This window comes from Ursus maritimus, unplaced genomic scaffold, assembly GCF_017311325.1.
Source record: "Ursus maritimus isolate PB19 unplaced genomic scaffold, ASM1731132v1 scaffold_17, whole genome shotgun sequence".
Classification (NCBI taxonomy): Eukaryota; Metazoa; Chordata; class Mammalia; order Carnivora; family Ursidae; genus Ursus; species Ursus maritimus.
Genome location: NW_024424119.1, coordinates 1,207,976 through 1,223,499, shown reverse-complemented (window position 1 = coordinate 1,223,499; position 15,524 = coordinate 1,207,976). Strand labels below are relative to the sequence as shown.

At 36.5% G+C, this 15,524-nt stretch overlaps 1 protein-coding gene across 7 annotated transcripts in view; it reads right to left on the bottom strand.

Moving 5' to 3' along the window:
• The window catches only part of KDM4C (lysine demethylase 4C), a 430,083-nt gene that overhangs the window by 178,889 nt on the left and 235,670 nt on the right, over positions 1-15,524 (bottom strand). For all 7 annotated transcript variants that reach the window (XR_005835179.1, XR_005835180.1, XM_040631435.1 and 4 more), the window contains 3 exons: positions 8,600-8,793; positions 5,480-5,718; positions 2,960-3,273 (listed from right to left, as the gene is read on the bottom strand). Coding sequence is in view for 5 of the 7 variants with exons in the window: in XM_040631435.1 (XP_040487369.1) it covers positions 2,960-3,273; positions 5,480-5,718; positions 8,600-8,793 (747 nt within the window). In the remaining 2 variants the exon portion in view is untranslated. The remainder of the gene's footprint in view (positions 1-2,959; positions 3,274-5,479; positions 5,719-8,599; positions 8,794-15,524) is intronic.

Genomic DNA, 15,524 nt, shown 5'->3' with positions numbered 1-15,524 from the left:
CTTAAATTTTATATAAAATTTTTTGTCCTGGTCTCTCCAAACTATATTTTCCTTCCAAAGGTATATGAAAAGGTCATATGCACCCTGACATCTTCTGATAGAATCTATATACAAGCTTTCTTGCCCATGCACTCAGAAAACAAACACACAAACAAACAAAAAACAAAAACCAGGATGTGAAGGGGGAAATGTTCAGAGAAAGAGTTTGAAACTAATGGGTTTACATCAACAACTGACTAGGAAAGAAAGGAGTCTCAGAAATGTCCCTGTAAACTGAAGAAGCAGTGGCTGGAAGTAGAGAAACTACACTGACTTCTGACACCAAAACAAGATTATGAGAAAATACGTGACAACATTCTAATCAAAGCCGGGAGTAAGGAAAGGATGTCAAAGTATTACAGAATGAGGGCACCCTGGGTGACTCAGTCAGATAAGTGCCTGACTCTTGATTTCAGCTCAGGCATGATCTCAGGGTTGTGAGATTGAGCCCGTGTCAGGCTCCATAGGAGGCATGGAGCCTGCTTAGGATTCTCTCTCTTCCCTCTCCCTCCACCCCTCCCCCTCAAAAAAAAAAGTAATAGAGGATGAGATATATCTGTGGTTTATACTAGCTAAAAATTAATATGAAATATTTATCAAGTCCTCACTATGTGCCACGTTGTTGCAAGAACTGCGCTATAGCAGGAAAAACTACACCAGGTCTCAGCTTTCACGGAATGTGCATTATGGAGGAGGAAGGCACAGACAATAAACAAGCAAAAAGTATATGTTGACCAGGTACTATTAAGAAATATGCAATAGGGGCACTGAGTGGTGCAGTCGGTTGAGCCTCCAACTCTTGGTTTCGGCTCAAGTCGTGATCTCAGGGTCGTGAGATGGAGCCATGCATCGGGCTCCATGCTCAGTGTGGAGTCTGCTTGAAATTCTCTTTCCCTCTCCCTCTGCCCCTCCCACTCACGCACGCACTCTCTCTCTCTCTTTCTCAAATAAATAAATAAGTCGGGTGGTTTTTTTTTTAAAGAAATATGCAATAAAGAAAAAAGGGCAGAACAAAGGAATGGAAAGAGATGGGAGGGAACTATTTTGCATGGGGTCATCAGAGAAAGCCTTTCTGGCAAGCAGACATTTGAGTGGAGTCTTGAGTGCACTGGGGGAGCTCTCTGGGCTCAGAGGAGTATTTAGGGCAACAGGAACAGCATGTAAGGTGTGAACACAATCAGTGTATTCCAGGAAGAGCATGGAGCCCAGTTATAGACAGAGAGACAGACAGACACCGTTCAAAAAATAACTTATATTTCTTGAGAAGACTGATTAAAGCTGACTGCTGCAAGCATACACACAGCATTACACTTAATACTAAGAAACACTGGTCAAAATCATGTAAGAACAAAATGGGTCTGCATTGCTTAGAAGGGCTGCCTGACACCATGGTATGAGAAAAGAATATCACACAGCTGATTCTGAGAAGGGGCAAACCAAGTGACTCAGGCCTCAACAGCAGTGTTTGCTTTCCTATGCAGGCAGTCTTTGTTCAGTAAAATGGTAAGGATAAAGGTTAAAGGCACCCAGGGTAGAATCACCTTCACTGAAAACAAGGAAATGGAAAAGTTACTTTCAGTTCCACTCTAAAGAATATGAGTAAAGGTAATTTCAACAGGCATCTGACTCACTCACGATCCACAAAGAATCACAGCATCTGCTCAGGTGCGCTTAATCCCCATGTGAAATTAAGTTGTAAATTTTGCTTATTATTATGTGAATGCTATTTTCAAATTTCCCTTAGCAACCATTTCAAATAAATTAGGCCATATTTTTCTATTTCGCTCATGTTTTTGATAAATATTTAATAGTTCAGTAGGATATACAAATCATGCATAAAATGGTAAAAGTTATTGGGTCAAATAAGCAAATTATCTACATTTTATTTGGTACTTTAAAACTACTATGAACTGACTATTCCAAGCTGATTTCCTTATCTAATCTCCCTTGTTACTCAAAGATGTGAAAATGCCTCTGGTGAGTTGAAATGAGCAAGAACAATCAAGAAGTGGGTCTGAATGTTCAGTGGTCAGCTCAATTTACCAGCTCCAACAATTGATGCTCTCCTTACTTGTGTCCTTGAGTTCCCTCACCAAGTTGTATAGGTCAACACAGGGTAATGAATTCCAACAATCACTACACACCATCGGAGCTTGTCTGGTCCATTCACAATCTTAGGATTAAAGCAACAGTTTATACTGAAAGCATATAATATTAATGCACAAGAACATATGAGAAGCAGGGAGGCCCTACGCAAAGAGTTAGAATGGCGTAGGTGGCAATCAAGAGAGGTCTTGAGTTTTCTGAGAGGCAAAAGGCCAGTTTCTGGCAGTGGGTAGGGCCAGAAAGGTCAACCTGGTCCTAGAATCAGAGCCCAAGAAGAGACAAGGGAAAGCATGGCAGATGAGTTAAAATAGAGGTTGTAGGATGCCTGGGACCCAGAGGTTTAACTGATGGCAGGAGGAGGTCAGAGCTCTGCAGGTGAATCATTTCAAGTATGGTTAATATTACAGGTAATAGAACCATTCTGTAATCAATGTCAATATCAATGTGATATCCTACAATAGTTTTCCAAGAAGGTACTACTGGGGGAAAATGGGGACACAAGATCTTTCTGTATTATTTCTTACAACTGCATATGAATCTATAATTACCTCAAAGTTCAATTTTAGAAAAAGTTAAAGAAAAAGAAAATTAAGCTACAGCATGTAGCCGAAAATTCCATGCTCCCTGAATTATCACCATGTGAACCAGAGTTCACAAAAGTTTACCTCCCGGTCATCGAAGGAAATATAATTAAGACCTGTTAATGTGAAATGTTATTTCTACACTAAAGCAAGATTTTGATGCACAGCATATTGTTTCCAGAAAGCACTCTCACCATGCAATAAATACAGTAAAAACAGACATTGCCACATACACCAGGGACTTCGAGGCCATTTCTCTCTCCACTGGAGACTGGTGGGACTTCCCCAGGTTCGAAGCCACTCCTGCGGCTCTCCACATCACTCTCTTCTCCCTCTGTCAACACACTATTACTCTCTGCCACCGAGGAACACGACTCAGGTGACTTTGGCCACGGGAGCTTGGGTGGGTCTGATTCCTTGGATGTCACATGGCCACCAGATACGGAATCATCAGCTTCACTGGGATTCGAAGGTAGAATTACACCATAGGCTTGTTCGTCGTTAGTTTTTATTTCCTCTGTTATGGGTGTGCTTAAGCAACTGTTTCCTGAGGAGTGAAACAGAAGACTGTTAGTAAATCTTACATTGCATTATTATTCAATAATAATTCTCAACTAAATTTCTATCTTTCAACTTTTCCTCTAAACTCCCACAGACATGAGTGGGAAAGGTCACCACAGCATCATGGAGCCTTCACAGTTATCAAGGTGAGATCCTGGAGTTTGGCAAAAAAATATACTTACCGACAAAATTAGAGATTAAGAAGAGGTTACACTTTGACCACTGTCAAAAGCCAATGCAATAATAATTATCCAAAGCAATAACAATTTGAAATCTTTCTAAAAATGGGAATTATATTCCAATACATGATGCTAAGAGCTGCTACTAATGCAACATTCCAGCTCAGAGAATGTATGGAAAGAACACATGTAAATCTCTGCAGAGCCAAATAAAAAATATGTCCTACCCTAAACCTGTATCACACACTGATGGAAAATAAAGGGAAAAGGTTATCACGAGCACGTCTCTTCCACTGCCATCTCTATTCACCCTTCTCCCTCCCTTAAAACATTCACGGGCATCATTTCACCTATCATATACTAGAGCTTTGAACCCAGCCAAGTTTTGTACCTAAGTGTTCTGCCAGGTCTCAAACCCTGGAAGTCAAAGTACAAGGAACCATGTAGCAACAGAACTAATAAAACTGGGTGCCCTTGGCCTAAACCACCTAGTAATCCATCAAGTAAATTAAATCCAGTGTGATTAAAGACTATGGTAAGGGACTATTTAAAAAAATCCAGGGGTGCCTGGGTGGCTCAGTCAGTTAAGCATCTGCCTTCAGCTCAGGTTGTGATCCTGGGGTCCTGGGACAGAGCCCCACAGCGGGGGGCCTGCTTCTCCCACTCCTTCTGGCCCCAGCCGCGCTCATGCTCTCTCTCTCACTCTCTCTATATTTCTCTCAAATAAATAAAATATTTTTAAAAAATCCATATGTATGGCATAACTGTGTTCTCTGCATTGCTTGCTATTCCTTTCTCTACCTTCTCTACCTTGCAATTTTCTATCCATTCATCACAAATTAATTCAGATATCACCTCCTCCAGGAAACCTTGCCAGGACAGCTTCTGGTCTGTTTGGAGTCTTTCCTTCGTATATCAGCAATACCCCGGGACATCTCTATTGTGGTACTTACCACACTGGACTGTAATTATATGTTTGTCTGGCTCTCCAATAAAGTAAGAAACTCTATTCCTCTAAACTCAATTAAGTTTAAACTCTACTTAAACACAGATATTTCAAGATCAAAAAGTAATGAAAATGGAGACACAGGAGAGAATCAAATTACAACTATGATAAGGACTTTTTCTTTTACTCTAAGTGAAATAAGAGTAAGAAGAAGGTAGGGAGAAGACCTCACCTACATCTTTTAAAAGGATCACTATGACTGCCATATGGAGAAGCGACTAGCATGGGTGACTAGGGAGGACACTGGAAAAGCAGAAAAGAAGCAATTTCTGCAACAGTCCAGTCAAGAGATAACAGTACCTTGAACAAGGAGGAAGCAGGGGTAGGTGGCCAGATTTGGGGGAGTCCCACAGTTGAAAGACAGACTGGATGAGCAGTATGAGAAATTACCAATAAGTTCAATTAGTAAAAGGACAAAAACTCCAACAAATATTAAAGCGGTAAAACATTACAGCAGTTTCAGAGACATATATTATAAAAAGGAAGAAAGCAAACTAGTTGAAACTTACAGGTGATGACTTTAGTAGAGAGAAACAGCCAGGGGACTATACATACCATTTCACAAAACTAAATGATTCTTATTTTTTTTTAAACCTTAATCTTTATTTTCTTCTTAAAATTAAGTTGGAAGCTAAGAATCTGCAAAGAATTATCTATAATTGGTTTTTACCATTCCATGTGAATTTAAGAGAAGCTTTCCAAAAATGTATTGTATATTGTAAATTGAGTTGCACCCCCGCAAAAATTTTTTTTCATTTTAGAACCTTTTTTTTTTTTATTAAACCAAATAGGCACTTCTGGCTATCTCCTAATTCCATCACACATAGCAGTGATGCTCCTGACTTTTACAACATTCACTTGGCCTCCTCACTGTTACTTCACAGCTTTAGATGCCTTACTAGTTAAGCTATGCGGAAAGGTAAGATACCTGTCCTAGAACACAGATTTAAGGCATGAGATCATCAACCATCTCAATACTTACATGTGAAACATAATCAGTTTCTCACCTGGGAGTTTGATATTATCTGATGAATTCTGATCCAGCTGCTTCCTGCTAGGAGAAGCCTCTTCTTCTGAAGGTGCTTCTGTGTTCCCCATCTTCACTGCTTTTTCTGGTTTTTCATTGACCTTGAGATCTTCTGCGTCTGGGTCAGGGGTGAGGCCCTCTGCCCCATCAACTACAGGTGACACGTCTTCATCCCCCTCATTCTTAAGCCTCTTAGAGTGAGAACCAGTGCACTGGAAACTATTAACAAGAGAAGCTGTGGTCAGAGCAGAATGTTTGCAAAGGACAGGATGAAACGCATACCAATACAAATGTTATTTTTACTTACTGAAAGAAGTGAAAAAACTGATAGCTTTCTAATTATGCAAAAATAATCTTCACAATAGATTAAATTTGAAATTGAAATCTTAGCAGTTTTAATAAAAATTTACCAAAAAATTAAAATTAAAAGAATTGTAAACAATTGATTATTAAACATTATTGGGGAAAATGTCATTGCTAAAATTTTATAATATTAAAAGAAGTCTGAAAATAAAAATAAAGTGAAAAATGATGTCATAGAGGATAATAAAGTCATAAATATTTTTTAGGTAATAAAGGAAAAGAGAAGATCTCTATAAGCTGTTGTTAAAATCTGTACATTATTTACATTCTAAGGTGAACTAGTGGCCATACACTTCCCTGAGTTTCATTTAATTCTGAAGTATGCATGTAAATCATTAAAATTAAATGCCAAATCATCATTAGCTAAAGGAATTAACAGGGGAGACAGGCTAACTATATGTATTTAACATCTTATATCTACTTCTTGTTTTCAGAGTGGACACCATTTTATTTTTTCTCAATATTTTCCAGACAGTCACTTGATGGCTTTGTTGTAGATGCCTTTTGTATAAACACATTTCCAACACTACCATTTAAGAAGAATTACAACCCAAATCAAACAACATGTATTTCCATGTCCAAACACACACACACACACACACACACCCCACTATGAGTTACAGGAAGTAAGGGAGGGCAGGGTTTTGAGATGAAGGTGGTAGCCAAGGATAACCTATGTAAATTAGCTTTGGCTGCTGCTGGCAGTACTGGTATCATCGTCACCATTATCACTTTTACTGAAAACCCATGCATTGGCCAGGTGGGAAATCTTCACATTATAAATAGCATAGCACATGTAAAATAAGACAGCTGATTTCTCTTTGAGATTTCAATGAATCACTCACTTCATTACATTTCCTGGATAGGTATTACTTAAGGGAGAGCAGGAAATGCCACATTCAAGCCACAAGGCTGAGCATAATCAACAAGCCCCTTAACAGGAGGCTTTCTAACTGGGTGAGCAAAGTCCATTGATTATTTTAACCTACTAAAAGGCATTTCAAATCTGTTCAATGTCATAAATCTATGTTCTCTGTCAACCCAAAAGGGCCACTATAGTTAGTAACTAGGAGACCAGATCATGCACCTAATTAAAGTATTTTGTTTTCCGTCCATTCAAAAACAATTGTCAAGATGTTCTATTGGTATTTCTTCTGAATTCAGATTGACTTCTGCCTCCTCCCACAGGTAGCCTTTTTGGCACTGACTCTCTAAATCAGTATTTCCCAAGCTTTTTCTAATACAACCAACCCATTATAAGTTATACATTTTAGATAGCGACACAACACACTCATACATACATGTTCACACATTGGGAATTAATACTTACCCTTACCACAGAAAAGAACTGTAATACTTTTTATTCTATTTTGCTTCCTCATATAAAATGTTGTTCCTAGCCTACTGAATTGATTTGAAAACTAACAGTTTGAAAATCACTGCTGTACACTATAGGGTAAAGTAAGAACACCTGAATTCTAATTGTTACTAACCCCGTGCCTCAGGTATATCTCTTATAAAATGCAGAAGTCTGACTCCATGTTCTTAAGTTTCCTCCACTCACTACCATTCTGAAATTGCAGAATATAAATTTCAGAGTAAGAAAATAATCATCAGAAGTGTGGGCAAAGATTTAAAATTACACTGTTATTTAGTTAATGGCAAAAAAACCCACAAAAAACAAAACCAAAAAACCCCCCAAAACTAGAAATGACCTACTGATCCAAACACAGGGGATTAAATACATGCAGGCATTCAGTTATTATGTTGTTATCAAATCACTTAATTACATGAAAAACACTCACAAAACTGGTCATCAAAGGGTTAACAGAGCATCGCCCCAATTTTGGAAAAGTATATTATATAATATAATAAACACACACGTAAAGGATATCTACCAAATGTTAACACTGGTATCTCTGGATTGTGACGTTATGAGTGATTTGGGATTCCTTCACTATTCTTTTCCTTATTTTACAAATATTCTCCAATGCCAAATATTACTTTTACAATCTGAAACGAAAACAATGAGTAATATTGGAGAATAAAAGTGTAATATAAACCTAGAAAATATAAGAGCCTAAAACCTTTGCCTAAGGACCTGAGCAACATAATACATGCTCCATTCAATGGGTTTTAAAATAGCAAGATGCCCACAGATGACCTAAAAACTTTTGAAATGGCTCTGGCCATAAAAATGGAATATAGAATAAGTGCACATGGACAACCATGTTAAACAAATACCACATGCTCTGCTTTACATCTTGTAAGAGAATAAAACCAAGTGTATAAAATGCAGCAAAATGTAGGTATCCCCATGAGTAAAGTATCTCAAATGAAGAATGAAGAAATGAAGAAAACAACTGAAGTCAGAAAGAAAATCAGTAGCAAAATGAAAAAGTTCAACATCAAGTTATTGAAGTTGATAAAAATATGGAGATGAATAGAGGTCACTAATACAACCTTAATGTACATAGTAAGGGGTCTGGGAGGTTCCGGGACTTTATAGCATGTCAGGAATATTCTCAAGCACATTATACACCCTTTCCTATATTTTATTTATTATACTTCTTAAGAATTATAAAACTTTGCCTCAAATTTTCAGTAACATATTAAGTAAATTTATGATGAATAAACAGGAGAAAGCAAATGAACAGTTTTTGAGAACATCATGTTCAATGACCCATTTTTATTGAGGAGGTACAATAAGTGGGTGGCGGGGAGAAGAAATCATTACCTCCTAGATGCTTTTCTTACTTTCCTCCTCCTCTGCAGCCATGCTTTTACTTCAGGTGTGGATTCTGGAGTAGGCTTTGTGTGATCAATGGTGTATATATCTTTTCCTTGCTTCCAAAGCTGATATCTGTCTGGCTGAAATTTCCTCACAAAGATATCCATTGAGATTTTGACCATGTCTTTCCTGCAGGTGCACTGAAACACAACAGGATTGGAATGCTTTAAACTTTTACTAGGTACATAAAGTCACACTAAGTCATACTTTGAATGTACCATACATGAATACTCACTACACACTTGAGGATAATGTTTTACATTTTCAAAAATGCAGTGAGTGATAAATTCAATTTTTTCTGAACAGAGGTGATAGCCTATACATTCACATTTACAAATGATAAAATCCAGTGCATGGTTCATTGAAAACTTGTATTAAAAACAACTAAGAGGAGAGCACATTTTTGAAAGCATGCCTGCAACAGAAGGATTACCCTCTCATCATCGGTAAGTATCAATGTGCTGAATGCTAGAAGGCCTATAAAACTGAAAACCTAGGTTGCAATGAATAAAAATAGCCAATGTATGTTTGTTTAGAAAAAATTAACCAATAGATTGAGATAAATTTTCTTCAAGATGTATTTTAATCACATGTATGTTTATTTATAAATACACTCTCATAAATAACCAACAATTAGAGCAAATGACTGACTTCTATGTCCTATCCATAAGACACCCACCATCATCACTTTAAATATATAACTAAGAAGAAGGAACAGTATTAAGGGGAGAAGTTCAAAGAAAGGTTATTTTAGATCTACTAGGACTTTCATTATCATGAATACATAGTCAGCAGTTCCATCTTATAAAACAAGTTTCCTATAAAGAGTTCAAAGGTTAAATTGTGTCTAGGTCAACATTCCATGTAACAGGGCAGATATCATTCAAAATAATCCCTAACACACCTAACGATAGACTGGCTCACTCAACAACAGCCTTGAAACAGTAAGTCTCTCAATATTTTGGTGATAAAATTATCATCTCCATCCAAATTAATTTCAAAGCCTTAATAATCTCCAAACTGTACTATCTATCTCTAGAGCTCAAATCTTGACAGGTATAATGCTTTGAAAGTTCAGAAAACACCTTACACTCAACATGCCTAAAATAACTCCTTCAACTGCAAACAAACATTCTGTTATCAATGATACCATGATTCTTCCATTCTTCTACATTCATAGTCAGCATTTCCCAAACCCTCCCTTCTCATCTACTCCTAAAAAATCCTGTCATCATCTACAATTAGTTCTTCCTTTAAAATGTCTCCTGCATTAAGTCCTTATACCAGGATCCTTCCATCTTCACTTTCAGACACTGAAACCTAGCATAACAAAGCAAACTCATTTCTCTGCCTGCAGTCACTCCTAGCACCAATTCGTCTTTATAGCTGTCACTTTAATCCCCCTCAAATACCTTATAAGCTTTCATTTCTGAGTTCAATAAACTGTAATCTATGCTACTCTGCTTTTAGAATAAAATCTAGACTCCTGAGTCCAACATTTAAGGGATCCAACATTTGACTCTGTCAGTGAGATTTCCATGTTTCTCTCCCATTACAAGTCAACATGAATACTCCTCTTCAACCCAAGGAGCATAATCACCAAAGCCCAAATGCACCAGACGCTTACTTAACTCAGTACTTCTGCTGCTACCGCAATGCCTTTCTGCTCACTGTTCTGCTTTTACCAAAAAAAAAAAAAAATCATCCTAAACACTGTAAATTGTACCAACTATTCCTCTGAATGCAATACTATTTATCTACCGCTCTGCTTTCTATTATTAGTTAAGTATAGATAGCGTTCTATGACATTTTGCTATAATTATCTTGGCTTATAAATATGGAAAATGGAAATGTGAGAAATTTTAGGATATTTTGGTTTAAGATGCAATCTTTCCCCCAAAGGAAGAAACAGAAGTTCAGATTCATCAGCACAAACTTTCCTATTTCGTTACTAATATTTGCTTCAGGAAGAAAAATAAGGGAGTGAACAAAATAAACACAATTTGTTTCTTTGGCGAGGGAGAATTTTGTCTTACCTATCTTACTTTCCCATTCCCTTCTCCCAGAAGTCCTAGATTTTGTGAACATGCAGCAAGATCTACCACTCCGTCGACTGCTTGACTCACTACAGAGGATTAACTGCTATTTCCAAATTAAAATATTCAGAAATAAAGAGTCAAAAATACCCAAAATAATGCAAGGAACAACATCAGAGTCAAAAATGGTAAAATTCAGCAGCACAGAGAAATCTATTTTTTTAAAAGAGAAATCTATTCTTTTTAGTGCTGACAAATAGTAACACTCATCTAAACCTCTCTGAAATTACATAAGATCATTTAAGAGAATGCACTACATAACTTTATTAGTAGGAAAGAATGACATTAACAGTCCCATTTAGAAATAAAGAAACTTGCAGACTACATATTAATACAAAGAGCAATAATCAGTAATAGATAATACTTTTCAAGCAAACTATTTGTGATATCAAGTCAAAATACTAATAAGAATGGCTATTCTTGTTGCTCCTTTTAAGAACATATACATATTGGTTAAAAATGCTAAGTCCAAATTTAAAGAGAATTGTCAGGAGTCTGCATGCATTGAATACTTCCATATTTCATTACCCTAAGACTTATTATATAGAATCATGATTATTTGTTCCTATCTCACAGGAAGTCAAATTCATGTTATTATTGACACAGAAAACCATCAATCTAATTTAAAGATGAGAATGTCTTAAAATTAGCAATTTTCTAAGACAGAAAATACTAAATTAGTTGTCTCAATTGTAGAATTGGAATTTTCACACAACCATAATAAATGATTGATAAAATAACAAGTTAATACTTGAAACACCCAAACTGAGGTATTACTTTTAACATATTTCCTTCGTGATGCACAGAATGGCTAATTAATTATGAAAAACTACTTTCATGTGCAAATGTCTGATATGGAAGGCTTTTGAAGGTATGAAAAAATGTGTGAAATGATTCTGCTTTTCATTCTGTTTATTAACAATTAAATGATAATTAGGAAGGAACTAAGAAAAGAATGCCTTAAAATAAGACAAGTCTGGTAGTAACTTGATGTGGCTGTTATGGTTATTATAAGCATGTTCACGTTGAATTATGATCCCTTCAGAAGGTATGGTGATGTGCTCACCCCAAGTATATCAGAATGTGATCCTATATGGAAACAGGGTTAATGCAGAAGTAATGACTTAAGGTCAAACTGCAGTAAGGTTGGCCTTTAATCCAAAAGGACTGGTATCCATATCCTTTTTCCTTTTCCAGGGATGGCATCTATAGGCATTCAGAATGCTGCAGCATTTGACATACCGTCGTAGGCGGTCCTACAGTACTAGACTGTCCCAAACCCCTGGTAATAGAATTGTTTACCTTTATACCAAGAAGGTTTGGAAAGCACCAAAATCCTCATGTGGCGTGTGCCCAGACCAACTTTGAGGAGTTAGTGCTGAGAGATCTAAAGTTTTTATGAAGTTGTCTAAAACAACAACAACAAAAAAAAACATGTCGGCAGGGCTTATGGGGGTTCCATGTGTGCTAAATGTGTCTATGACAGGATCAAGCGCACTCTCCTTATTGAAGAGTAGAAAATCATTATGAAGTGTTAAAGGCACAAGGAGAGACAGAAAGCAAAAAAATGAAGCTTTTAAAAAAATGAAGCATTAAAAAATGAAGCTTTTTGAGTAATAAAAAATCAAAAGGCAAAAAAATGACTCATTTAAAAAATACAGGCAAACATATTAATTCCTATTTCCTTCAGAAATTGAAATCAATAATTAGAAAAGGTAGTTTTTAACATCCTACATTTACAGTAAAATCTAGCTCTCCCAAAAAATTATTATTGAAAGTTATCAGTTAATTATTTCTAAGGCACAACCAAATTGCCAGATGAGATAAGAAATCTAGTAACCCCCATTTCCTATCCAACAGATAGCAACAATGTCTTACATCTCCAAATATATAAGCTATGAAAATATGGGAATGTACATAAAATGTAAAAATGCCAGATGTTCAATGGAATCACTGTCATTGGCTTTGAGAACCCAAAAGTTTGTACCTTACAAGCTGTCCTTTGAAAGTGTATTTCATAAATAAAAAACAAAGGGAAGAGAGATATTTTCCATTTCATTGTTTTCTAACCCACGTTTTTTAGCTATGACAGTAAGAATTAAGAAGAATGTGTTATTAATATAATTAGATAAGATTATCCATTAAGTAGTAAAGACATCACTAAGTATGAGGCAGAGCAACCTCTTATTTAACTAAAAATGTAACTGATGATAACTAATTAAGACCCAAGTCAGTAACTAGACCTGAAATGTAATTTAATTCTAAATTATCAAACTACTTTTTATAGTAACAGATAATTTAGTGCTCAGTAAGTTCTGATACTTACTTCATTGAAAAAAATGTTTAGACAATTCTAGGGGTAGAGCAGCAAGAGAAATCTTAACTACAGAGTGTGGGTATTAAATTGACAGGCTGTAATGAGCCCTTCTTAACTGTGGTTTGCGATCAGCTGATCTACAATCTACCAGAGTTGCTTCTCTTTCATTCCTTCCCATTCTTAGAGCATTTTATCCATTTTCAGCTTAGTTATGACCAAACCCTAAACACTCTTATTTCTCTACACATGTAAATAATAACCTACTGGAAAATTTGATAGCATTAACACAAACTATGTTACTAGTAATCCACGAGTACACTTAACTTTCCATCTTCATTTCACATCTACATAAACATCCACCCACTCAATATAAATAGAAAAAGTTTCTGCTCAAAATCATTAGCCATCAGGGAAATTCAAATCAAAACCACACTTGAGATACCACCTTACGCCAGTTAGAATGGCAAAAATAGACAAGGCAAGAGACAACAATTGTTGGAGAAGATGTGGAGAAAGGGGATCCCTCCTACATTGTTGGTGGGAATGCAAGTTGGTACAGCCACTCTGGAAAACAGTGTGGAGGTCCCTTAAAAAGTTAAAAATTGAGCTACCCTATGATCCAGCCATTGCACTACTGGGTGTTTACCCCAAAGATACAGACGTAGTTAAGAGAAGGGCCATATGCACCCCAATGTTCATAGCAGCAATGTCCACAATAGCTAAATCGTGGAAGGAGCCGAGATGCCCTGCAACAGATGACTGGATTAAGAAGTTGTGGTCCATATATACAATGGAATATTACTCAGCTATCAGAAAGAATGAATTCTCAACATTTGCTGCAAAATGGACAGCACTGGAGGAGATAATGCTAAGTGAAATGAGTCAAGCAGAGAAAGACAACTATCATATGATTTCTCTCATCTATGGAACATAAGAACTAGGAAGATGGGTAGCGGAAGAAAGGGATAAAAAAGGGGGGTAATCAGAAGGGGGAATGAAGCATGAGAGACTATGGACTATGAGAAACAAACTGAGGACTTCAGAGGGGAGTGGGTGGGGGAATGGGATAGACTGGTGATGGGTAGTAAGGAGGGCACATATTGCATGGTGCACTGGGTGTTATACGCAACTAATGAATCATCGAGCCTTACATCGGAAACCGGGAATGTACTGTATGGTGACTAACATAATATAATAAAAAATCATTAAAAAAAAAAGAAAAAGAAAAAGTTTCTGCTGCATCATATCAAATTTACAGGAAAAAAAGGTCCAGCTCTTTGGAAAATGCAACAGTTAATTCATTAAATCTATAGAATTACAAGATTCCCAAGATGTTTTCTACTACATTTACAACTAAGTTATTTCTCATTCTGACTATGAATGAGGAAAAATATTTCACAAAATAGACTCACGGGTTAAGATTTCTGATCAGTATTTTCGACATTATGTTCCAATGGAGAAGCCACATATTTTTTACGAAATTTAATCAGCTACTTTAACAGAAATGTGGCCTCAACTAAAGAGTTATTAAGAAACATTAAATAAAGACAATTAGAAAACAGATGGATTAAGCAGTTAGTGAAGCCGGCATTTACTGACAGGATATCATTCTACTTGTATAAGTATGGAAACTAAGAAGATACTACAAAAATTGCTGAAGGAGCTTTTGTTCTTTACCTGTTCACCAGACACAAACAATGCATAAAAGTATTTAATGTGCTATTAAAATCATGGATGCATGCATGCATCCCTTTGAATTAGTATTTTTATATTCTTTCGGTAAATACCAAGTAGTGCAATTGCTGGGTCCTAGGGTAATTCTATTTTTAACTTTTTGAGGAACCTTCAAACTGTTTTCCACAGTGGCTGCATCAGTTTGCTTACCCATCAACAATGCAAAAGGGTTCACCTTTCTCCACAACCTCGCCAATACCTGTTTTATCTTATATTGTCCATTTCAGACATTCTGACAAATGTGAGGTGATATTCCATTATAGTTTTTTTATTTAAATTCAATTAACATACAATGTATTATTCGTTTCAGAGGTAGAATTCAGTGATTCATCAGTCTTATATAATACACAGTGCTCATTAAATCACATGCCCTCCTTAATGTCCATCACCCAGTTACCCCATCCACAACCACCCCTTCCCCTATATCAACCCAGTTTGCTTCCTATGATTAAGAGTCTCTTACGGTTTGTCTCCCTCTCTGGTTTTGTCTTGTTTTATTTTTTCCTCCCTTCCCTACACTCCTCTGTTTTGTTTCTTAAATTCCACATATCAGTGAGATTATATGATAATTGTCTTTCTCTGATGTTTTATGTCACTTAGTATAATACCCTCTAATTCCATCCATGTCATTGCAAATGGCAAGATTTCATTTTTTGATTGCTGAGTTGTATTCCATTGTGTGTGTGTGTGTGTGTGTGAGAGAGAGAGAGAGAGAGAGAGAGAG